The following is a 26,956-nucleotide window of genomic DNA, read 5'->3' on the forward strand; positions in this document are numbered from 1 at the left end:
TGGGGGAACCAAAATATTTTAGCCCATAGTCTGTTTGAGTGACGTAGCAATGTGCTCCTTCATGGATTTACTATGGTCTATTGTCTAGTGATCAATACAAAGTTGGACAAATTACTTTTACTTTAACAAACTTAGTAAATGTGATGTCTAAAACACATGTAAGGTTTTCTAAATATTTTGAGTCGGAGTTGAAGTCGGAGTCGGAGCAATTTTGCGTACGTGTAGTCGGAGTTGGAGTCGGTGATTTTGTAAACTGAGGAGTCGGAGTTGGATGATTTGTGTACTGATTCCACAGCCCTGCAGATAATACTGGATTTTTACCATGCTTATATGGAAAGACACAGAGAGACAAAACAAATAACATTTATATTGCACTTTTCTCCTGGTGGACTCAAAGGAACAGAGCTGCAGCCACTAGGGAGCGCTCAGTGGGCAGTAGCAGTGTTAGGGAGTCTTGTCCAAGGTCTCCTACTAAATAGGTGCTGGTTTACTAAATAGGAAGAGCCAAGATTCGAAACCAGGCCCCATATGCAATTAACTCTTTTCTCCTTAGTTTCTCCTGGGTGATATTTTCATATTTGTCAATAAAATGCCTTTCAAACGACCAGCAAGCAAGAAAATACTCAAAATTATTTTGATAGTACTTTTTTCACCTACTTTTTGGTACTTTTCAACTGCAGAGTGCTGAAAAGTTATTTTAAACTGAAGATGAAAAATGATCTCCTAGGAGAAAAATTAGGAAAAAAAAGTGAATTGCATGTGGGCCCAGGTCTCCTGTGTCAAAGCCCTTAACCTCCACACTCTTCAGCCACTGCTTTCTTACTTCCAGAGATACACTACGAGTTTAAAAGCTCTAAAGGGGCCCATACACTCAGCCGATTTTCTGGCCGACCGATCGATACCGATCGATCGATTGCAAATCGGTTGGCCAATCGACCGATCGATGGCCGATTTCGATGGATTTCCATCGACCAGGCAGGATGGAAAATTTAGGTCGATCTGATGAGATTGCTTATCAGTTTGCATTGGCCTTAATGGAAATCTGATGGCAAAAAAATGCCATCAGATCGATTTTCAATAGATTTCAAACTGAAATCTATTGGAATTCTATCCTGGTAAAAAATGTTCTAAAAACGCATCAGATAGATCATCAGATGCATTTCTTATCTATCTGCTGCCAATCTGACGAGTGTATGGGCACCTTAATCCAGGCACAAATGTTTTCAAGATATGCATAGGCACCTAAAGGTGGCCATACACTGGTCGAATTGCCATCAGATTCGACCAACAGATAGATCCCTCTCTGATGGAATCTGATCAGAGAGGGATCGTATGGCCACCTTTACTGCAAACCGATTGTGAACTGATTTCAGCCTGACACCGATCACAATCTGTTGTGGTGGTGGTGCTGCTGCCGCCGCTCCCCCCCCCCCCCGCCGCATACATTACCTGCCTCCGCCGGCGCGACTCCCGGGTCTCTCTCCGCTCTTCTTCTCCGCTCTGGTCTCCGGCTCCAGCATGCTTCACTTCTTCCTGCCCGGGAGGAAGTTTAAACAGTAGAGCGCCCTCTACTGTTTAAACTTCCTGCCGGGCAGGAATAAGTGAAGGCATGCCGGAGACCCGAGCGGAGAAGAGCGGAGACGAGCGGGGGCAGTCGCGCCGGCGGAGCAGGTAATGTATGCGGGCTCTATTGCGTCGGTCATCGGGCACTCGAACGCCGCTAGCGATGCGCTCTTTACCCGCGGGCGATCGACGGTAATTTTCCACATGGCGCGATCGACGGGATCGGATGAAATGAATCGAAATTCGGCGTGTAGCGCGAACGATTGGCAGCAGATTCGATCCCAGTGATCGAATCTGCTGTCGAAACGGCTGTAAATTGGGCCAGTGTATGACCAGCTTTATTGTAGGTGTTTTAGCTGTCTCCTCCTTGATTAGTGGATATCAAAGAAATTACTATATCACAATATCTAGACAGGAGCACAGCCCCAGACACTGGTCACTTACTGCACCACAGTTTGTGCTATAGCATACAATCTTCTCATGGAGATTGTCTTTGCTCCGCTCCTTGCAGTCTTAAAGAGACACTGAAGCGAACTAATTTTGCCCATTTTACCTTATAATTTGCTTCAGTGCTCTCATGACAAGTAAACCGCTGCGTCCACGCCACAAAACGAGGGCTGCAGAGCCCCCAAATCCCTCTGCAAATATCCACGACCAACCTGAGAGGCAGAGCTATGAGCTGTAGCTCTGCCTCTCTTGCCGTCAATCGCCGCGCGGATCGCCGCCTCTCCCCGCCCCTCTCTGTAAAGGAAGAGTGAGAAAGGCGGGGAGAGGCGGCAATCCGCCTTGATTGACATCAGGAGGGGCAGAGCTGAAGCTGAAACCTCTGCCCCTTCCAGGAAATGCCGGCTGGATTGTACCCCGGGGATTTGGGGGCTCTGCAGCCCTTGTTTTGTGGTGGGGGCGCGGCGGTTTACTTGTCATGAGAGCACTGAAGCAAATTATAAGGTAAAATGGGCAAAATTCGTTTGCTTCACTGTCTCTTTAACAGTAGGCTGAGGCAATTCAAGCAGCAGCCACACCCACAGAAGTAGTGTTGGACTGGGAGGTGGAAAAACTGAGAAAATCCATGGCCAAGCAGCAGTAACCCTGTGTTATCACTCCCAATAGAAACCTGCAGCATTTTATTTTAAGATATCTTAACACCTGATTACTGCTGCTTGGCCAGCAAGGGGATTTCATCAGCTTTTCCAGTACCCAGTCCAATGCTGCACCGAAGCATAAACTAACTTCCTCAATCCAGCATCTTGTGGTGACATGCTCAAAATGTTAACATAACTTGTTTGCTGTACAAGCCTTATTTTACACTAAAGTTAACACTTTGCACACTCTTATTACCAAGCTATTACTGTAGATGATATTTTTATGTCTGAATGAAAGGCTTTAATTCTCATGCAGCATTTTTTTTTATTTCTTGGACATTATAGACCCCACCTCGCCAAGATCTCTGATGTGGAAAGTGATCGGCACGGACACCATTACATTTTCTTGGGATGATCCAGTGAACATGGCTGGTGTGAGAAAGTCTTATCAAATAACTTACTGGAATTCTTCTTCTTCCACCACTGAGACCAGCAGCAATAACTACACCCTCCAAAACCTGACGCCTGGGACTAGATACGCCATTGCCGTGAGGACAGTCGGAGCCCTGAGATATCAGAGTGAGCCTGTTAGCATATTGCTCTACACAAGTAAGTGTGATCAACCAAGGTCAGCTTAGCATGTTCTACAAACTAGCCATGTTCTCCTGTAGGTTACCATGATGGTAATACACACTCTACCACTGGCTATCAAAACTGGGAGCCTTCAAGACATGGGCAACACAAGGGGCTTGATTCACAAAGCGGTGCAAACTGTTAGCACACTGGTGAAAAGCCCCTTATCACGCCTAAACTCAGTTTAGGCATGATAAGTTTAGGCATGATAAGTTTAGGCGTGATAAGTTTAGGTGTGATAAGTTTAGGCATGATAACTATAGCACCAACTGGGTTAGCACCGCAGTGCACACCTGATCAAAAGTTTTGCGCTAGCAAAGTCTGGTGCACGCGAAACGTCGCATAGAGTTTAATGGCGCTGCTTTGCACGCTGAACTTTGCGATCTAAACGTATCTAAACTTATCACGCCTAAACTTATCACGCCAAAACTTATCACGCCTAAACTTATCATGCCTAAACTTATCACATCTAAACTTATCATGCCTAAACTTATCATGCCTAAACTTATCATGCCTAAATTTATCATGCCTAAAATTATCATGCCTAAACTTATCATGCCTAAACTTATCATGCCTAAAATTATCATGCCTAAACTTATCATGCCTAAACTTATCACGCCTAAACTTATCATGCCTAAAATTATCATGCCTAAACTTATCATGCCTAAACTAATCACGCCTAAACTTATCACGCCTAAACTTATCGGGCTCGATTCACCAAGCGGTGCTAACCCAGTTATCACGCCTAAAGGACTTTAGGCGTGATGACCTCTTCACCACTGAGTTAGCACCGTTTTTGCCTGCACTTCGCGCGAAGTTATCGCGCGTAAAGTTTTGCGCGCGCACCCGCACAGGCGCGCGCGCAAAGTCCCATAGGGTTTAATGGGCGCATCGCGCGAAGTGCGGGGCGCTTCGCGCGCACGCACGCGGGAGCGCGCGCAAAACTTTACGCGCGGAAACTTCGCGCGAAGCCCTTCTTATCATGCCTAAAGTGACTTTAGGCGTGAAGAGGGCCTTTTCACCACGGTGCTAACACTTTGCACCGCTTGGTAAATCGAGCCCATCATGCCTAAACTTATCACGCCTAAACGTATCATGCCTAAACTTATCATGCCTAAACTTATCACACCTAAACTTATCACGCCTAAACTTATCATGCCTAAACTTATCATGCCTAAACTTATCACGCCTAAACTTATCATGCCTAAAATTATCATGCCTAAACTTATCATGCCTAAACTAATCACGCCTAAACTTATCACGCCTAAACTTATCATGCCTAAACTTATCACGCCTAAACGTATCATGCCTAAACTTATCACGCCTAAACTTATCACGCCTAAACGTATCATGCCTAAACTTATCATGCCTAAACTTATCACGCCTAAACTTATCACACCTAAACTTATCATGCCTAAACGTATCATGTCTAAACTTATCACGCCTAAACTTATCACGCCTAAACTTATCATGCCTAAACTTATCACGCCTAAACTTATCATGCCTAAACTTATCATGCCTAAACTTATCATGCCTAAACTTATCATGCCTAAACTTATCACGCCTAAACTTATCACGCCTAAACTTATCACGCCTAAACTTATCACGCCTAAACTTATCACGCCTAAACTTATCACACCTAAACTTATCACGCCTAAACTTATCATGCCTAAACTTATCACACCTAAACTTATCATGCCTAAACTTATCATGCCTAAACTTATCACACCTAGGGCTCGATTCACAAAGCGGTGCTAACCCAGTTAGCATGCCTAAAAGACTTTAGGCATGATAACCATTGCACCATGCTGGTGAAAAGCCAGTTTAGGCGTGATAAGTTTAGGTGTGATAAGTTTAGGTGTGATAAGTTTAGGCATGCTAAGTTTAGATAAGTTTAGATCGCTTGCAAAGTCCCGCACGCAAAGCAGCGCCATTAAACTTTATACAAAGTGCACCAGTCTTTGCTAGCGTAAAACTTTTGATCAGCTGTGCACTGCGGTGCTAACGCAGTTGGCGCTTAAACTTAGCATGCCTAAACTTATCACACCTAAACTTATCATGCCTAAACTTATCACACCTAAACTTATCACACCTAAACTTATCATGCCTAAACTGAGTTTAGGCATGATAAAGGGCTTTTCACCAGCGTGCTAACTGTTAGCACCGCTTTGTGAATCAAGCCCCTAAACTTATCACGCCTAAACTTATCATGCCTAAACTTATCATGCCTAAACTTATCACGCCTAAACTTATCACACCTAAACTTATCACGCCTAAACTTATCACGTCTAAACTTATCACGCCTAAACTTATCATGCCTAAACTTATCATGCCTAAACTTATCACGCCTAAACGTATCATGCCTAAACTTATCATGCCTAAACTTATCATGCCTAAACTTATCACGCCTAAACTTATCATGCCTAAACTTATCACACCTAAACTTATCACGCCTAAACTTATCATGCCTAAACTTATCATGCCTAAACTTATCATGCCTAAACTTATCACGCCTAAATTTATCATGCCTAAACTTATCATGCCTAAACTTATCATGCCTAAACTTATCACGCCTAAACTTATCATGCCTAAACTTATCACGCCTAAATTTATCACGCCTAAACTTATCACGCCTAAACTTATCATGCCTAAACTTATCATGCCTAAACTTATCACGCCTAAACTTATCATGCCTAAACTTATCATGCCTAAACTTATCACGCCTAAACTTATCATGCCTAATCTTATCATGCCTAAACTTATCATGCCTAAACTTATCACACCTGGGGCTCGATTCACAAAGCGGTGCTAACAGTTAGCACCCTGGTGAAAAGCCCTTTATCATGCCTAAACTCAGTTTAGGCATGATAAGTTTAGGTGTGATAAGTTTAGGTGTGATAAGTTTAGGCATGATAAGTTCAGGTGTGATAAGTTTAGGCATGCTAAGTTTAAGCGCCAACTGCGTTAGCACCGCAGTGCACAGCTGATCAAAAGTTTTACTCTAGCAAAGACTGGTGCACTTTGTATAAAGTTTAATGGCGCTGCTTTGTGTGCGGGACTTTGCAAGCGATCTAAACTTATCTAAACTTAGCATGCCTAAACTTATCACACCTAAACTTATCACACCTAAACTTATCACTCCTAAACTGGCTTTTCACCAGCATGGTGCAATGGTTATCATGCCTAAAGTCTTTTAGGCATGCTAACTGGGTTAGCACCGCTTTGTGAATCGAGCCCCTAAACTTATAATGCCTAAACTTATCATGCCTAAACTTATCATGCCTAAACTTATCATGCCTAAACTTATCACACCTAAACTTATCATGCCTAAACTTATCATGCCTAAACTTACAATGCCTAAACTTATCACGCCTAAACTTATCATGCCTTTGACCTTATCATGCTTTTCACCAGCGTGGTGCAATGGTTAACATGCCTTGGGCCTGATTCACAAAGCGGTGATAACTCAGTTATCATGCCTAAAAGACTTTAGGCGTGATAACCTTTGCACCACACTGGTGAAAAGTCAGTTTAGGCGTGATAAGTTTAGGTGTGATAAGTTTAGGTGTGATAAGTTTAGGCATGCTAAATTTAGATAAGTGTAGATAGCTGCAAAGTCCTGCACGCAAAGCAGCGCTATTAAACTCTATGCGAAGTGCACCAGACTTTGTTAGCGCAAAACTTTTGATCAGCTGTGCACTGCGATGCTAACGCAGTTGGTGCTTAAACTTATCATACCTAAACTTATCACACCTAAACTTATCATGCCTAAACTTATCACACCTAAACTTATCACACCTAAACTTATCATGCCTAAACTGAGTTTAGGCATGATAAAGGGCTTTTCACCAGGGTGCTAACTGTTAGCACCGCTTTGTGAATCAGGCCCCTAAAGTCTTTTAGGCGTGATAACTGGGTTATCACCGCTTTGTGAATCAAGCCCATGGACTTAAAGCAAACCTGAAGAGAAAAAAACTTATGATATAATGAATTGTACGTGTATTACAGATAATGAATAGTTTTAGGTTTATTCGGATTTCATCCTGCTAATAAATCACCTGTGTGGGTGGGCAAGGGGGGGGGGGTTCATCTTACCCGTCAGACATCTTCTTTGATCCGTCCCTCGGCCCCTCCCGCGATGCCTTCCAAGCCACGGTCATGTGATTACAAACACTTCCTCCTTCCGGGTTGAAGGAGGAAGTGTTTGTGGCCACGTTACCGCGGCTTGGAACGCCTTGTGGGAGGCGCCGTGGGACGGATCAAAGAAGACGTCTGACGGGTAAGATTAATTACCCGGATGAAATCCGAATAAAACCTATTCGGATTTCATCCGGTGATCATCACTGTTAGTAACAAAGAAAAGAGTCTTGTATTTTTATTTTCAGGTATATAGCTTTTTTTTTAATCACATTGTATAATTCTGTCACATTTACAGTTTTAAAACTACACTCTGTCTTTTAAGCTATATAACACAAAGCAGAAATAATGACCCTTTGAACATTCCTGCAGTAAAACCTTATCACTCGCTGTCTCTCAAATGGGTTTATTCACTAAAGTTATCGCGCTCACACAAGTTAATTTTACATTTAATTAACCACTTCAGCCCACAGGTGTTTTCACCTTTAGGACAGAAGCAATTTTCCCCATCAGCGCTCCTTAGTTTCCTTTGACAATAACTTTATTACTACTTATCACAACAAAACAATCTATATATTGTTTTTTTTTTCGCAAACAATTAGGATTTCTTTGGATGGTAAATTGTGGTAAGAGTTGTTTTATTCTAAATGCATTTTAATGGGAATAATAAGAATTAAAAAAAAAAATCATTTCTCAGATTTGTCCATTATAGTTTTAAAATAAAACATTCTACTGTGCATCAAACCACACAGATTATTTTATCCCATTTATCCTGGTTATTGCAAAATGTAAAATATTTCCCTAGTACAATGTTTGGCACCAACATTTTATTTGTAAATAAAGGTGCATTTTTTTCACTTTTGCGTCCATCACTAATTACAAGCTCATATAGGCAAAAGATAAAAGTAATATACTCTCACGACACATATTAAAAATGTTTAGTCATTAAGGTAACTATTTATGTGTTTATTTAACATTTTTTTTTAGTTTTTTAACGTTTTTTTTTTAATCACAGGGAGAGTGGGGGGTTAATAAGGCTTTATTTAATGCGTAATGCTGGGAATACACGGTTCGTTTCGGCTGAGCCCAGCTCCGTCATTGAAGCGGGGATGTGCATGCTTCGGTGCGTGCGATCCCCTGCAATCTCCGCCCCAGGACTTCACAGCAATTGGCATTGAGCGGTCTTGGGGCTGCCGACGTGGTCACGCCAATTGGCGAGGAGTGGTCGGCATGGATCTAAACAGATGACAATGCAATGTCACGGCGTGCATGTAGCGTATTTTTACAATATGCTTCCATGCACTTCCGCATACACCGCAGCAGGAAGTGACCACAAGGGCGCGCCACTTCCTGCTTGGCTGGTGGCCAGATAGGGAACACCACGTACTAACGCGGCATTCACTGAAGGCCTGTTTTTGGCGGTGCTGCACCATCTCGCTGACACTGTTTTACAGTGTGAAACCAGCCTCAGCTTCGTTTCTCTTCATTGTTTACAGAAACCTGATGGTACCCGTAGACATTGGGGTGACCCTGACTTAAAATAGCTTGATGTGATAATGACAGTGACAACTATTATTTCTTTTAGGTTCTGTGGAGCAACCAGGTAGTGTGCGAGTCAATACATCGCTTTCAGGGACAGCTATGGATATTACCTTCCAGGCATTCGATGCCTCAAATGGACCCATAGTGGCCTATGCCATCATCGTGACAACTAACCTCAACGGTATGAACAACAATGTGGCCAAATGTAATATATAGGAATAACTGGACAGCCAAATTAAGGCCACTTTTTAAATGTTTCTTCTATGGATGTTATCATAACAATAAGTCATGGTTAGGAAAGGTCAATGAGATACTAATAATTCTGAGTTGATGTGAGTTATATGCTAATTTTATACAAACTTCTGCAGCTTGAAGAGGACCAATTAAATGAAGCTGCTGCATTTGAACTAGTCATGAAACTAGCTATTAGTCATGAAACCGCAATCCAGTATGGTGATGTCTACCAAACAGATACATTTCCAAGTTTCCAGACTATAAAGTATAAATATTGTATGGGGAGCATCCAACTTACACACAGGGCTGGGCTGAGGCAGAGGCAAGAGAGGCTCCAGCCTCAGGGCGCAGCGTAGGAGGGGCGCACAACTCACTCAGCTATCATATATATTGGCGCTTCTTTCAGATACTTTCTGAATTTAGAAGGAAGATTTCCTACCACGTTATTTTCAGGGGTGGCTCCAAGAATTTTTTACTGAGGTTGCTAGGCAGGTGCTTGATCATCTGGTGAGGTAGCTAAGTAGATAGGTACCTGCGGCCGTGTGCTGCAGCCAAGGGCGTAACTAGACCACTATCGCGAAAATTGTAAAATTTAAAATCATGTAAACACATACAAATAAGAAGTACATTTCTCTCAGAGAAAAATGTGCTATAAATTGCTTTTCTCCTTTGTTGCTGTCACTTACAGTAGGTAGTAGAAATCTGACAGAACCGATGGGTTTTGGACCAGCTCATCTCCTTATGGGGGTTCTCGGTTTTTTTTTTATTTTCCAAAGCACTTAGTTAATTGCAGTTGCTCCAACCAACTGCCAAAACAGTGTGCAGCGAGCAGGGATGCTGGCTAGCATATTTGTATACAACCTTTTCAGTGAGTGTCTTAATAAAGAATAAAGGCCATGCTGAGAATCCCCCATGAGAAGATAAGCTAGTCCAAAACCTGTCGGTTCTGTCAGATATCTACTACCTACTGTGACTGACAGCAACATAGGAGAAAAGTCATTTATGGCTCATTCTACTCTGGAAGAAATGTACTTCTTAATTTTATATGTTTACATGTATTTAAAATTTTACACTTTTCCGTGATAGTGGTCCTTTAATAGGCCCCCCTGCAAAAAATGATAGCATGGAGCCCTATTGGTCCCCAAACCCCACGAAGGTCATGTGATCTGGATCTGGTGAATATCAACAGGGAGTGTTCTGCTGTAAAGCAGCGTCTGGAAGCAGGAAAAAATTACAGACGCTCCCGTCCTGCTACTCGCTACCCTACATGGCGGGAGGAGGGGGTGGGGATGGTTTTTGTCAGTGAACGGGAAGGTTACTTTGCTAATTGGCTGCACATGCGGTTGGGAAGAGGTAGGAGGAGGGTCCCTCTGGGCCCCCTGTGATGGCAGGGGTTGCAGGGGTGATTGCTACACCCATGGCCACAGCGGAAAATGGGTAGGTGCCCCCTGTTTCTATAGAAGGACAGGTAACATCATAGTTGGAAGGACACTTCTGGTATGGGTGGGTGCCCCCCTTCCCCCTGTTTAGATAGTCAAAGTAGAGATGACTTAATCGCTGGAGTCGGTGAGTCTTTTGTCATGATTCTGCTCGCACTCCAGGGAAAGAAGTCAGGGCACTTTGGGGCGGCCAGCGACCTACCTCTCACGTACATGGGGGTGCTTTGTAAGGAGCAACTTGGGGGTGTTAAAGCATCAGCAAGCCACCCCTCTCTACCCCCAAAGCTGCCCCTGGTTTTTTTGGATATTACTGTTTTTTTTTTTTCAGGCAATAAACCTGTAGGGGGAGATTTATCAAAGACGTACAATGATTTCAAGAGTGGATTGAGCAAAACCTATGTGAGCTCTATCATCGAGCAGACGGCTACGCAGAGAGGCGTGCGATCGAGTGCGATCAGTGCACATGTGGGGGATGGATCCAAGACACATGCCTATGTCAATGGACCACTGGACCCAAACACACAGTACAGGTAATTGCCAGATCACCCGTATTCAGGTTAAATATAGCTCTGTGTTGTCTTTGGGTGTGGTCCAATTAAAAAATGCAGGTAATACCGTCTTTGGTCAATGTTATTGTGCTTTTCTACTCTTTAGAACAGCTTACAAGTTTTTATCAGTATACCAACAATAGTTTTTTTTAATGATTTTATAATTTACTTTAAGTATTGGTGGTTTGTGTGCAAATGTGTTTACAATGCGTGTCTGTGTCTGCTGGTAAATGCCAGATTTTTGTTTCAAATTTTCTTAATGGGAACCCAAAGCCGACAAGTATTAAAAAGTAAACACTTACCTAAGTCCTCTGGTCACCCTTTGGTGCTTACGGACCCTCTGGCTGATTGGGGATCCACTTCTTAATGCAGCCCGGTGCGGTAGCAGAGCCAATTAACTCACTGCACCGACGTGGCCGTACTTGCGCAGGCTGGGGGGTACTCAGTCAGGCAGGCTTGGGGGTACTCGCGCAGGCTCTGGCGCACTCGCGCAGACTCGAGGGTACTCGTGCAGGCTGGGGGCCACTCAGGCAGGTTTAGGGGTACTCGCGCAGGCTTGGGGTACTCGTGCAGGTTTGGGGATACTCATGCAGGCTTGGAGGTACTCGCACAGGCTTGGGGGTACTCGTGCAGGGTCGGGAGTCGGGGGTACTCGTGCAGGCTCTGGGGTGCTCGCGCAGGCTTGGGGGTACTTGCGCAGGCTCGGGGGTACTCCCACAGGCTCAGTACGGCTGTGCTCTTACTTGAAGAGGAGCACGGCCCCTATCAGATCACTGTCAAGCCTCTCTTGGTAATCATTTCAAGGGCCTGTGCTCAGTGAACGAGGGACCAGTTGACAGCGAGGGAAGCCTTATTATGATCCAGAGGTCTCACTGTTCTTAGGGTAAGTATGTGATTTCACTTTAGGTGTTGGTGATTCATGACAAAATGTGTTCATGAATGCACATTCCCGTCCACTGGTGAATGCAAACTTTTTGGCTTTCTAAGCTGGGCTGGGTTGGCCAATCAGAAACAAGCGTGCATTTCCAACTGTGTGCTTGTGTCAGGCTTTTTCCATTCACGAACAGACCCAAGTGTGCTTACCATGGACCATCCATAGTCTTCCCATTACTGAAGTAATTGTATAAAAAAAGTCAGCTGTACTCAAAGGACAAGTGAAGCCAGAGGGATATGGAGGCTGCCATATTTATTTCCTGTTAAACAATTCCAGTTACCTGACAGTCCTGCTGATCTTTCTGGCTGCAGTAGTGTCTGAATCACACACTAGAAACAAGCATGCGGCTAATCTAGTCAGATCTGACAATAATGTCCAAAACAGCTGTTCTGCTGCATGCTTGTTCAGGGGCTACGGCTAAAAGTATTAGATGCAGGGGATTAGCAGGATAGCCAGGCAACTGGTATTGCTTAAAAGGAAGTAAATAGGGCAGCCTTCATGTTCCTCTCACTACAGTTGTCCTTTAAGCATTTCAGCCCACAGCCCGCACCTTATGCAACAGAGCAATGTTCAACTTCCATTCTTTTGCCAATAACTTTATTACTAATTATCACAATGATTTGATATATATCTTGTTTTTTCCTCCACCAATTAGGCTTTCTTTGGGTGCTACATTTTGCTAAGAATATTTTTTTTCCAAATGCATTTTCACAGGAAGAAAAAAAATGGAAAAAAAAAATCATTATTTCTCAGTTTTTGGCCATTATAGCTTTAAAATAATACATGCCTCCATAATTAAAACCTATGTATTTTATTTGCCCATTGGTCTCGGTTATTACACCGTTTAAAGGGAACCAGAGACGTTGGGGGGGAGCTCTTATACATACCTGGGGCTTCCTCCAGCCCCATACGCATGGATCGCTCCCACGCCGCCGTCGTCTGCTGCCTGGATCCGCCGGTACCGGGTCCCGTCATTGACGCGAGTCGGCCAGTCGGCTGGCAGACGCGGCCAATTGTCCGCATCACACGGGACTCCCTCCGTATACGTGCGCATGAGGCTGCCTACTGCGCAGCCTCATGCGTACGGGTATGGAGGGAGCCCCTGTGATGCGGACAATTGGCCGCGTCCGCCGGAAGTGACGGGACCCGGTACCGCCGATACAGGAAGCGGAGGATGGCGGTGTGGGAGCGATCCAGGCTTATACATAGTTACATAGTTACATAGTTATTTTGGTTGAAAAAAGACATACGTCCATCGAGTTCAACCAGTATAAAGTACAACACCAGCCTGCTCCCTCACATCTCCCTGTTGATCCAGAGGAAGGCGAAAAAACACTTACAAGGCATGGCCCAATTAGCCCCTAAAGGGAAAAATTCCTTCGCGACTCCAGATGACAATCAGATAAAATCCCTGGATCAACATCATTAGGCATTACCTAGCAATTGTAGCCATGGGTGTCTTTCAACGCAAGGAAAGCATCTAAGCCCCCGTTAAATGCAGGTATAGAGTTTGCCATAACGACTTCCTGTGGCAATGCATTCCACATCTTAATCTCTCTTACTGTAAAGAACCCTTTCCTAAATAAATGGCTAAAACGTTTTTCCTCCATGCGCAGATCATGTCCTCTAGTCCTTTGAGAAGGCCTAGGGACAAAAAGCTCATCCGCCAAGGTATTATATTGCCCTCTGATGTATTTATACATGTTAATTAGATCCCCTCTAAGGCGTCTTTTCTCTAGACTAAATAAACCCAGTTTATCTAACCTTTCTCGATAAGTGAGACCTTCCATCCCACGCATCAATTTTGTTGCTCGTCTCTGCACCTGCTCTAAAACTGCAATATCTTTCCTGTAATGTGGTGCCCATAACTGAATTCCATATTCCAGATGTGGCCTTACTAGAGAGTTAAACAGGGGCAATATTATGCTAGCATCTCGAGTTTTTATTTCCCTTTTAATGCATCCCAAAATTTTGTTAGCTTTAGCTGCAGCTGCTTGGCATTGAGTACGATTATTTAACTTGTTGTCAATGAGTACTCCTAAGTCCTTCTCCAAGTTTGATGTCCCCAACTGTATCCCATTTATTTTGTATGGTGCTAGACCATTAGTACGTCCAAAATGCATGACCTTACATTTGTCAACATTGAATTTCATCTGCCATGTATGTGCCCATATAGCCATCCTATCCAGATCCTGTTGCAATATGACACTATCTTCCTGAGAGTTGATGATTCTGCACAATTTTGTATCATCTGCAAAAATAGCAACATTGCTCACTACTGCATCTACTAGGTCATTAATAAATAAATTGAAGAGCACTGGACCCAGAACAGACCCCTGTGGGACCCCACTGCTAACAGTCTCCCATTTTGAGTACGATCCATTGACCACAACTCTTTGTTTTCTGTCCATTAGCCAGTTCCCTATCCATGAACACAGACTCTTCCCCAGTCCTTGCATCCTCAACTTTTGCACCAGAATTTTGTGGGGAACAGTGTCGAAGGCCTTTGCAAAGTCCAAGTATATCACATCTACAGCATTCCCAATATCCATATTAGCATTCACTACCTCATAAAAGCTGAGCATGTTAGTCAAACAGGACCTGTCTTTAGTAAACCCATGTTGATGCTGAGAAATAAGATTATTTTCTACTATGAAGTCATGTATAGTATCTCTTAGTAACCCCTCAAATAGTTTGCATACAACTGATGTTAAACTTACAGGTCTATAATTTCCTGGATCAGATTTTTTGCCCTTCTTAAATAATGGGAAAACGTGGGCTGTACGCCAATCCACTGGGACTCTGCCAGTTGCAAGAGAGTCACAAAATATAAGATAAAGGGGTTTATCTATAACTGAACTTAATTCCCTTAGGACCCGAGGATGCATGCCATCCGGGCCAGGTACCTTGTCTATTTTTAATTTATTTAGTCTTGCCTTCACTTCTTCCTGCGTTAAGTATTTAATATTACAGTTAGAAGATTGAGACTCTTCCGCCTCTGTAGTTTGCAACAGTGCTGTTTCTTTTGTGAAGACAGAAGCAAAGAAAGCATTTAATAACTCTGCCTTCCCTTGGTCATCCACCATTGAGTTCCCACCCTCATCCTTTAGGAGTCCTATACAGTCAACCTTTCTTTTTTTAGAGTTAATGTACTTGTAAAACTTTTTTGGGTTAGATTTGATATCCTTAGCGATTTGTTTTTCAGCTTCTTTGCCTGCCTAATTTCTTTTTTACAATTTTTATTGCACTCCTTATAATTGCTTAGTGCAGCCTCGGTCCCCTCCTGTTTTAAGACCTTATAGGCATTCTTTTTCCTCTTCATTTTATCTTTAACCTTTCTATTAATCCATAGAGGCCTTTTTTTATTCCTAGACATTTTGTTTCCATATGGGATATACATACTACAGTATTGATTGAGTATAAGTTTAAAAGCTTGCCATTTCCCTTCAGTGTCTTCCTCTTGTAGTACATTATCCCAGTTCACCAAACTTAGTGCCTGCCTAATTTGAGTGAACTTTGCTTTTCTAAAATTCATAGTTTTAGTGGTCCCGCTGCCCCGTGGCCTATCAGTCACCAGATCAAACGTTATCATGTTGTGATCACTATTTCCCAAATGTTCTTGAACCTGCACATTTGATACATTATCTGGTCTATTAGAAATGATCAGATCCAGTAACGCATTCCCCCTAGTTGGTTCAGTTACCATTTGAGTCAAGTAATTGTCCTGTAGTGCTGCCAGAAATCTGCTGCTTTTACCAGAATGGGTAGCCTCAATACTCCAGTCAATGTCTGGAAAGTTGAAGTCGCGCATAATTATGACCTCATTTTTACCTGCAGCTTTTTCAATCTGCTGTAGTAATCGCAGTTCTGCAGCTTCATTAATAAGAGGTGGCCTGTAGCATACCCCAATAAGCAATTGGCAACTTTTATTTCCACCATGAATATTTACCCAAACGGACTCCACATCTTCGCAATCTTCCTCCATCTCATCGTTGAGGACAGCTGTAAGAGAATTCTTAACAAAGAGACAAACCCCTCCACCTTTTTTCCCTGTTCTATCCCTCCTAAACACATTGTATCCTTTTAAATTAGCTATCCAGTCATGGCTTTCATCCATCCATGTCTCGGTTATTCCCACAATGTCATAGCCTTTGTCATTCAGAATGAACTCTAGTTCGTCTATTTTATTTGCAAGGCTCCGAGCATTGGTTACCATGCACTTTATATTTTTACCACCACATTTACCAATTTTGTTTACATGAAATGGGCTACTTGAATTTTTACCAACCTCCTTAATCTTTACACTGTCCCCACCCCCCTCTTCACCCTCCATAATGATAGGTTCCCACTGTCTTTTTACCTCATCTTCCTCATTCCTCATTCTCCCGCCTCCCCCCAGATCCTAGTTTAAAATCTCCTCCAACCGTTTAGCCATCTTCTCCCCCAATGCAGCTGCACCCTCCCCATTAAGGTGCAGTCCATCCCTGCTGTAGAACCTGTAGCCGACTGCAAAGTCTGCCCAGTTCTCCAGGAACCCAAACCCTTCCTTCCTACACCAATTTCTCAGCCACTTATTTAACTCCCTAAGCTCCCTCTGTCTCTCAGATGTAGCACGTGGCACTGGCAGTATTTCAGAAAACACCACCTTGGAGGTCCTTGCTTTAAGTTTATCTCCAAGTACCTGAAAATCATTTTTGAGGACCTTCCATCTCCCACTAACTTTGTCATTGGTGCCAATGTGTACCATGACAGCCGGGTCTTCCCCAGCCCCACCCAGTGATCTGTCAATTCTTTCCGCTACATGCCGAACCCTAGCACCCGGGAGGCAACAGACTGTACGGCATTCGCGGTTTCTTCGACAGATTACCCTATCTGTGCGCCTAATAATTGAATCCCCTACCACCAGTACCTGTCTAGCCTTAGCTGCACTCCTATTCCCTTTCTCGTTACAGCAGTCTGCCCCTTGGTTGCTAAGGAGCACATTCTGCTGCAGCATTGCTACTCCTGAATCATCCTCCCCAATATTACGCAAACAAGCATACTTATTAGTGAGGGACAACTCGGGACTAGCCTCCCTGCCACTTTTTCCCCTACCCCTTCTAACTGTGACCCAACTAGCGGCTGCCTCTGCTTCTTGGTCCGGCTGTACTCCACCCTCCTCATCTTCAACGGTTCCATCCAGTGTCTGGATCGTGAGATCCAAGCTCTTCTCCATGTTGTGTATGCTTCCCAGTGTTGCGAGATGCTTATTTAGCTCTGCGACTTCCGCCTCTAACTGAGCAACACGCACACACCCAGGGCAACAGTAAACACCCTCAATCCGCTGATCAAGGCATGCATACATGTTGCAGGATGTACACTGTACTGCATCGTCCAACATGATGACTTTTGTGTGGGGAAAAATTATTTAAAGTAAACTGTGGCGGTAAAAGATGAAACGGGAGATTGAGTGTAGCTGGGGAGGAGGAAAGGGAGCGTAAGTAAAGTTGGGGAGTGTGGGGAGTGAGGGGAGGAGAAGGGGGGGAGGGGGCGGGAGGGGGGAGGAGGGGAGGAGGAGGGGCGGGAGGGGTGGAGGAGTGGAGGTGGAGTGAGTGAAGTTGGGGTGGAGTCCTCAAAATTTAAAGACTACACCACAACGTGCCTAGCACATTCTAACCAATGCAAAAAACCGCAATATTGATTGAAGGTTTTTTTTTTTGTTTTTTTTTTTTGTTTTTTTTTAGTCCTTACCTACTTCCTCTCACCACTCTCTTTGTGCCTGTGTTGTAACGCCTGTTTTTAACGCCTATGCCACTTGTGTCGCAGCCACTTAGTGAGCAAGCCACAGACTGAGCAAGCTCAGCACTGAGTCCTGAAGCTGACCAAATACCTCCTGTTGCAGCTAGTCCCTCCCCCTAGCCAATTGCCTGCTGCAAAACAAACTAGAGGGAAAAGAAAAAAAAATTGTACCTTTAAAAACTGACACTTGCTGCTTAATATCAGATGAACCACAACAGACAATCAGTGGTGCTCAAATACCCCTTTTTAAAATTCGAGTTTGGTCGAATTCGAATAGTAAATTATTCGAGGTCAGTCGAATATTCGAGTCGAATAATTTTTACTATTCGATTCGACCTCGGACTTCGAGCTGACTATTCGAGTCGGTATTCGAGCTCATTATTCGAGCTGACTATTCGAATTGGCCTTAAATAGCTTCCAACACTTGCTTTGAGGGTGAATGATGCAAGAAACATCTTTTTTTCCAAGTAACAACAGCAAGTGATTATGTGGGGATGTTCCTTTAAAAAAAAAAAGGTGGAAAGAGAAGTTGTGTCCAGAATTTTGTTCAGTACTGTATATACTTCTTCTTCTTCTTCTATATCGTCTTCTATATCGTCTTCTTCTTCTTCTTCTTCTTCTTCTTCTTCTTCTTCTTCTTCTTCTTCTCCTTCTTCTTCTTCTTCTTCTTCTTCTTCTTCTTCTTCTTCTTCTTCTTCTTCTTCTTCTCCTTTTTCTATATCGTCTTCTTCTTCTTCACTTATTTCTCTTTCCATTTTTTTTTTTAAAGAAATGCAGCTATTTTTGAGCGTAACAAATAGCTGGTGGGCGCACGCATGTTGGAAGCGCCATTGTATGTGCTCCCTGGCAGTGGAAACACACAGACAGCAGGAGGTAAATTCAGCAGCAGGAGAAGGAGGATGAGTGTGTGGCAGCAGGCAGTCAATGAGGCAGGCAGCGTGACATAATAGCCCTGGTACCTAGCGGTGATACCAGGGCTGTAAATAAACACAACAGGAGGTCCCAGACAGCGGTCGTGCAGCCCACATCGTGTCCAATACACAACTGGGACAACACAGTTTTCAACCCGGGCACCTCAGAAAAATTAAACCTTTTTTTTTTAATGGTTTTTTGGTTTTGGTTTTACAACCAATTACACAGATATAGCTATTATTTGACGTAATAGCTGGTGGCAGAGTGGCAGCAGAAGGTAATTCTGTGTACCCTGGCAGTGGGAAACACAGACAGACAGCAGCAGCAGCAGGAGGAATGGAGGAGTAATTATGTGAGCAGCTATTGTTTGACGTAATAGCTGGTGGCATAGTGGCAGCAGAAGGTAATTCTGTGTACCCTGGCAGTGGGAAACACAGACAGACAGCAGCAGCAGCAGGAGGAGGAATGGAGGAGGAGCAGTGTGAGTGTGGCAGCAGGTAGGCAGCATGACATAATAGCCCTGGTACCTAGCGGTGATACCAGGGCTGTAAATAAACACAACAGGAGGTCCCAGACAGCGGTCGTGCAGCCCACATCGTGTCCAATACACAACTGGGACAACACAGTTTTCAACCCGGGCACCTCAGAAAAATTAAACCTTTTTTTTTTTAATGGTTTTTTGGTTTTGGTTTTACAACCAATTACACAGATATAGCTATTATTTGACGTAATAGCTGGTGGCATAGTGGCAGCAGAAGGTAATTCTGTGTACCCTGGCAGTGGGAAACACAGACAGACAGCAGCAGCAGCAGGAGGAGGAATGGAGGAGGAGCAGTGTGAGTGTGGCAGCAGGTAGGCAGTGTGACATAATAGCCCTGGTACCTAGCGGTGATACCAGGGCTGTAAATAAACACAACAGGAGGTCCCAGACAGCGGTCGTGCAGCCCACATCGTGTCCAATACACAACTGGGACAACACAGTTTTCAACCCGGGCACCTCAGAAAAATTAAACCTTTTTTTTTTTAATGGTTTTTTGGTTTTGGTTTTACAACCAATTACACAGATATAGCTATTATTTGACGTAATAGCTGGTGGCAGAGTGGCAGCAGAAGGTAATTCTGTGTACCCTGGCAGTGGGAAACACAGACAGACAGCAGCAGCAGCAGGAGGAGGAATGGAGGAGGAGCAGTGTGAGTGTGGCAGCAGGTAGGCAGCGTGACATAATAGCCCTGGTACCTAGCGGTGATACCAGGGCTGTAAATAAACACAACAGGAGGTCCCAGACAGCGGTCGTGCAGCCCACATCGTGTCCAATACACAACTGGGATAACACAGTTTTCAACCCGGGCACCTCAGAAAAATTAAACCTTTTTTTTTTTTTTAATGGTTTTTTTAGTTTTGGTTTTACAACCAATATAGCTATTGTTTGACGTAATAGCTGGTGGCAGAGTGGCAGCAGAAGGTAATTCTGTGTACCCTGGCAGTGGGAAACACAGACAGACAGCAGAAGGGCAGTACACAGCAGCCCACTGTAGGTGTAAAATGTGTGGCTGCAGGCGACGTAATAGTCAAAGTGAACCAGGCTGGCTTAGTGAGCAGGAGCCAGGAGGTGGTAAAGGGTGGTAAGGCACATTAACGATGGTTCTAAGTTCCGGCAGCCAGTTCATGTCCCCCTCTCGCCGACAACAGGGGCCAGGAACTCGCCTTCCACCCACGCCTGGTTCATCTTGAGAAACGTCAGTCTGTCCACAGACTTGTGAGACAGACGTGAGCGTTTCTCGGTGACCACGCCACCAGCTGCACTGAAGCAGCGCTCGGACAGCACGCTGGAAGGGGGGCAGGACAGCACTTCCAGGGCGTACTGCGCCAGCTCTCTCCAGATCTCCAGGCGCTTGACCCAATACTCCATGGGATCAACAGGGGCATCGCTGTCAAGCCCGCTGTAGGACCCCATGTAGTCAGCCACCATGCGGGTCAGGCACTGGCTGTGACCGGAGGAGGATGCTGCTGCATGCACCTCCTCTCTAGTCACTGCTGCCGGAGCCTCTACAGTCCTGTAGAGCTCGTGGCTGAGAGACAGCAGGTCTGTGGGGCGCTTGCTGCTGGATGCAGGCACCTGCTGCTGCCTCTGTGCTGGCTGCTGGACAGTGGGGGTGGAAGGCTGGGGGAAGGCTTCCTCCAAGCGCTCAACAAGGGCCTGCTGCAAGCTCCTTATTTGTTGCGCTGGGTCTCCTCCTGCAGGCGGCAGGAACTGGCTCAACTTCCCCTTGAGGCGTGGGTCCAACATCATGCTGATCCAGATGTCCTCCCTCTGCTTCATCTGGATCACCCTGGGGTCCCTGCGCAGGCACCTCAGCATGTGCGCTGCCATTGGGAAGAGGCGGGCCACGTCTGCTGGCACATCGACGGCAGTGCTGCTGTCCTCATCCTCCTCCTCCTCCTCTGCCTCGTCAGCCTCATCCTCTCTCCACCCCCGCACCAACTCAGCTGCACTGTGCTGCTCCCCCTCATCAGCAGCAAGGTCAGGGACCTCCACCAAGTCCTCCTCCTCCTCCCCCTCAGAGGTGGACTGTGCAGCTGCTTGCCGCTCCTGCTGGTCCAAGGCTGCCGCTCCCTGTTCCAGCAAAGCATCGAGGGCCCTGTTCAGCAGACAAACCAGGGGCACCCACTCGCAGACCATAGCATGGTCCCTGCTCACCATGTTAGTGGCCTGCAGAAAGGGAGCCAGCACTAAGCACACCTGCTGCATGTGCCTCCAGTCATCATCGGGGACGATGGACGGGATGTTGCTGGTCTTGTCCCTTCTCTGAGCGGCGGAAACAGTGGCCAGGGCAAGGTACTGGTTGACAGCGTGCTTCTGTTCAACCAGACGCTCCAACATCGCCAGGGTGGAGTTCCAGCGAGTCGGAACGTCAAGGATCAGCCGATGGTGTGGCAGCTCCAGCTCTTTTTGCACGTCTTCCAGGCTCGCACAGGCTGCAGCCGAGCGCCGGAAGTGACGCACAACGTTCCTTGCCGTTTCCAGCAGTTCGCCCATCCCCTGGTAGGTGCGCAAGAACTTCTGCACCACCAGGTTCAGCACGTGGGCAAGACAGGGGATGTGGGTCAGGTTTCCCCTGTCTATTGCGGCAACCAGATTGGCCCCATTGTCGGCCACCACCTCTCCGACTCTGAGGCCTCTGGGGGTCAGCCAAATCCTCTCCTGCTCCTGGAGTTTGGCCAACACATGGGTTGCCGTCAGCTTGGTCTTCCCAAGGCTGACCAAGTGCAGCAGCGCTTGGCAGTGGCGGGCCTTCACGCTGCTGCTGAGGCGGGGGGTTTGGCCAGGTGTGCCGGAGGATGGCAGAGGATCGGAGGAACCTGCTGCAGTTCCCCTGACCCTGCGGGGTGGCACCACCCACTGTGTTGCTGCTGCTGCTGTGCCCGCTGCTGCTCTCCCATCCTCACCCCCTTCCACCAAGCTGACCCAGTGGACAGTGAAGGACAGGTAGCGGCCTGTCCCGAAGTGGCTGCTCCAGGAGTCCATGGTGACGTGGACCCTTTCACCAACCGCGTGCTCCAGCCCTCGCTCCACATTGGCCATCACAAAGCGGTGCAGTGCAGGAATGGCCTTGCGGGAGAAAAAGTGTCTGCTGGGGAGCTGCCAGTCTGGGGCTGCGCAAGCAAGCAGCACACGAATGTCGCTCCCCTCCTGCACGAGCGTGTACGGCAGGAGTTGGGAGCACATGGCCCGTGCCAGCAAGCCGTTCAGCTGCCGCACGCGACGGCTGCTGGGAGGCAGAGCCCTAACCACCCCCTGGAAGGACTCGCTCAAAAGGCTCTGGCGTGGCCTTTTGCTGGCACGGGAATCAGCAGACACAGCGGAGGAGGCCACTGAGGACTGGCTGCCAGAACAGGCCTCAGTGTCGGCGGGAGGAGTTGCAGAGGGGGGAGGAGCAGTGCGTTTCCGCACTCCTGCTGGTGCTGCTGGAGGAGCAGGAGGGCGGGTGGCTGCTGTTGCTGCTGCTGCTGCTGCTGAAGGCTGTGCAGTGATGGGTGTGGTGCCACTGCCAGCACCAGATGCCTTCAGCCTCTGGAACTCCTCATGCTGGTGGAAATGTTTCGCAGCAAGGTGGTTGATGAGCGAGCTGGTGCTGAACTTTAAGGGGTCTGCACCTCTGCTCAACTTCCGCTGACAGTGGTTGCAAGTGGCGTACTTGCTGTACACAGTGGGCATGGTGAAATATCGCCAGATTGGTGACAGAAACATCCCCCTACGGCATGGAAGCGCTGCTGCCTGTCTCCCTGTGGTGGTTGGGGGGGGGGGCTTGGGTGCGGCTGGTGGTGGTACTGGCAGATGCTGCTGCTGCTGCTGAGCCTGAGACACCAGCAGGCTGTGGGACCTGCCTACTGCTGCCAATGCTTGCAATGATGCGCCTCCTTGCAAGGCCCACAAGAGCATCCTCCTCCTCCTCCTCAGAGCTGCTGAGGACGACATCCCCTGGAGGTGGTGGCACCCAGTCTCTGTCTGTCACCGGGTCATCATCATCCTCCCCCTCCTGAAACATGTCCTGCTGGGATGATGACCCCCCAAACTCCTCTCCTGATGCATGGATGGGCTGCTTGACTGTCGCCACAGTCTTGCTGTCCAATCCCTCATCCCCCAAAGTGCCCATCAGCATCTCCTCCTCAAAATCGCCAACAACAGCAGACAATACCCTGATGGTGCCTGGGGTAAAAATACTGCTGAGTGACAGGTCGCCAACTTGTGACGGTGAACTGGCCTCCTCCCCAGACCCTGCTGGGCGGCTGCTGCGAACAGGGGTGGTGGTGGTGGTGGTGAGGGTGGAGGCCTCGGATGCAGAGCTGATGGCGGGCTGCTCATCCTCCGTCATGAGTTGCACCACAGTGTCTGCATGCTTTTCCTCAATGGGACGTTTCCGACCCGGCTGGAGGAAAATCGGAGCAGGTGCTACACGCTGCTGCTGCTGTGTCTCTGCAGCGTGAGTTGCAGATGCTCCTGCTGGGCGGCGCCCAAGGCGTCCACGGCCAGTGGCTATGGGAGGAATGTTAGCCACTGACGCTGCTGCTGCGGAACTGTGCATGGTGGCGCGGCCGCGGCCTGCCACAATGCTGCTCCCTCTCCTCCTGATTCCCTTGCTGCCCTTCCCCTTGCCCAAACCGCGCTGGCTGCCACTTCCAGACATCTTCGATGTTTTGGGCGTATAGACAAAAGTTTTTTAAAAGGGCGGGTGAAAAGTGGGGTACTTTAATGGAGTGGGTTGGTGGGTGAGGTGACTGAGTGAGTGTCCCTAGTACAGTAAGTAAGTAGTAACAGTCAGGAAGTACAACTAGCAGTTACAATAATCAGTAGTAATCACAAGTAAATTTAGTGTGTGTACACTACAGACAGTGAGTGCACGCACGCGCAAACACGCGCAGGAGCTAGCCTATGAACAGTGACTGAGTGAGTGTCCCTAGTACAGTAAGTAAGTAGTAACAGTCAGTAAGTACAACTAACTAATTACAATAATCAATCAGTAATCAGAAGGAAATAGAGTGTGTGTAGTGTGTGTACACAGACAGTGAGTGCACACACGCAGGAGCTAGTAGCCTATGAACAGTGACTGAGTGTCCTAGACTCCTAGTACAGTAAGAGTAAGTAGTAACAGTAAGTACAACTAACTAATTACAATAAACAATCAGTTATCAGAAGGAAATAGAGTGTGTGTAGTGTGTGTACACAGACAGTGAGTGCACACACGCAGGAGCTAGTAGCCTATGAACAGTGACTGAGTGTCCTAGACTCCTAGTACAGTAAGAGTAAGTAGTAACAGTAAGTACAACTAACTAATTACAATAATCAATCAGTTATCAGAAGGAAATAGAGTGTGTGTAGTGTGTGTACACAGACAGTGAGTGCACACACGCAGGAGCTAGTAGCCTATGAACAGTGACTGAGTGTCCTAGACTCCTAGTACAGTAAGAGTAAGTAGTAACAGTAAGTACAACTAACTAATTACAATAATCAATCAGTTATCAGAAGGAAATAGAGTGTGTGTAGTGTGTGTACACAGACAGTGAGTGCACACACGCAGGAGCTAGTAGCCTATGAACAGTGACTGAGTGTCCTAGACTCCTAGTACAGTAAGAGTAAGTAGTAACAGTAAGTACAACTAACTAATTACAATAATCAATCAGTTATCAGAAGGAAATAGAGTGTGTGTAGTGTGTGTACACAGACAGTGAGTGCACACACGCAGGAGCTAGTAGCCTATGAACAGTGACTGAGTGTCCTAGACTCCTAGTACAGTAAGAGTAAGTAGTAACAGTAAGTACAACTAACTAATTACAATAATCAATCAGTTATCAGAAGGAAATAGAGTGCGTGTAGTGTGTGTACACAGACAGTGAGTGCACACACGCAGGAGCTAGTAGCCTATGAACAGTGACTGAGTGTCCTAGACTCCTAGTACAGTAAGAGTAAGTAGTAACAGTAAGTAGAACTAACTAATTACAATAATCAATCAGCGATCAGAAGGAAATAGAGTGTGTGTAGTGTGTGTACACAGACAGTAAGTGCACACAAGCAGGAGCTAGTAGCCTATGAACAGTGACTGAGTGTCCTAGACTCCTAGTACAGTAAGAGTAAGTAGTAACAGTAAGTACAACTAACTAATTACAATAATCAATCAGTTATCAGAAGGAAATAGAGTGTGTGTAGTGTGTGTACACAGACAGTGAGTGCACACACGCAGGAGCTAGTAGCCTATGAACAGTGACTGAGTGTCCTAGACTCCTAGTACAGTAAGAGTAAGTAGTAACAGTAAGTACAACTAACTAATTACAATAATCAATCAGTTATCAGAAGGAAATAGAGTGTGTGTAGTGTGTGTACACAGACAGTGAGTGCACACACGCAGGAGCTAGTAGCCTATGAACAGTGACTGAGTGTCCTAGACTCCTAGTACAGTAAGAGTAAGTAGTAACAGAAAGTACAACTAACTAATTACAATAATCAATCAGTTATCAGAAGGAAATAGAGTGTGTGTAGTGTGTGTACACAGACAGTGAGTGCACACACGCAGGAGCTAGTAGCCTATGAACAGTGACTGAGTGTCCTAGACTCCTAGTACAGTAAGAGTAAGTAGTAACAGTAAGTACAACTAACTAATTACAATAAGCAATCAGTTATCAGAAGGAAATAGAGTGTGTGTAGTGTGTGTACACAGACAGTGAGTGCACACACGCAGGAGCTAGTAGCCTATGAACAGTGACTGAGTGTCCTAGACTCCTAGTACAGTAAGTAGTAACAGTAAGTACAACTAACTAATTACAATAAGCAATCAGTTATCAGAAGGAAATAGAGTGTGTGTAGTGTGTACACACTACACAGACAGTGAGTGCACACACGCAGGAGCAGCTAGTAGCCTATGAACAGTGACAGTGAGTGTCCTAGTACAGTTACAGTATATAACTACAATACTAATACAATCAGTAGTAAAGGACAGCAGAAATACTGGTATAGAATAGAGAGAAATAAACAGAGGACAGGAGAGAACAGCTGCCCACACAGGCAGGCCCTGAGGCCTAAAGCTGTAAGCGTGCAGCAGCTGTCTGAGTCTCTCTCTATGTAACACAAAAGCTACTAACTAAAATACAATGTCTAACTAACTAACAACAATATAGGTGTGTATAGGAGGTGTATGTGAGCAAAAACGCTAGGTAAATGACCACAATAGAGCTCTTGCTAAGCCAAAGCACAAAGGAGCAACTCTCTCTCTATGCAAGTCTCAGGCAAGGACGGAGAAACGGAACATGGCGGCCGCTATTTATAGAATAGGGGTTGGCCAGGGTCCCCCTCTGTGATTGGCTGCCGTCAGAGGGCCTGGGAGCCCTCTGATTGGCTCTAAGGACATCAATCTGGGCTATGACGCTATTCGAGCTCGGTACCGAGCTCGAATAGCGCCGGTTTGCTCGAATAGCTCGAATAGTGAATGGGCTATTCGAGTGTACTCGAATAGCCCATTCGAATAGCTACAGCTATTCGGAGCTCGAATACCGAGCTCGAATAGCTGAAAAAGAGCTCGAATATTCGAGCTACTCGAATATTCGAGCTCTGCTGAGCACCACTGCAGACAATCCACCAGATATTGCAGCAGCAAAAAACAATA

The 26,956-nt window shown here is 46.0% G+C and overlaps 1 protein-coding gene across 1 annotated transcript in view; it reads left to right on the forward strand.

Annotated features, from left to right (window-relative positions):
* The window catches only part of LOC137537990 (receptor-type tyrosine-protein phosphatase eta-like), a 150,307-nt gene that overhangs the window by 60,790 nt on the left and 62,561 nt on the right, over positions 1-26,956 (forward strand). Inside the window, exons 11-13 of the mRNA XM_068259909.1 lie at positions 2,991-3,254; positions 9,001-9,138; positions 10,959-11,160. Coding sequence (XP_068116010.1) covers positions 2,991-3,254; positions 9,001-9,138; positions 10,959-11,160 — 604 coding nt within the window. The remainder of the gene's footprint in view (positions 1-2,990; positions 3,255-9,000; positions 9,139-10,958; positions 11,161-26,956) is intronic.

The sequence above is a fragment of the Hyperolius riggenbachi genome, chromosome 11, assembly GCF_040937935.1.
Source record: "Hyperolius riggenbachi isolate aHypRig1 chromosome 11, aHypRig1.pri, whole genome shotgun sequence".
Taxonomy (NCBI): domain Eukaryota; kingdom Metazoa; phylum Chordata; class Amphibia; order Anura; family Hyperoliidae; genus Hyperolius; species Hyperolius riggenbachi.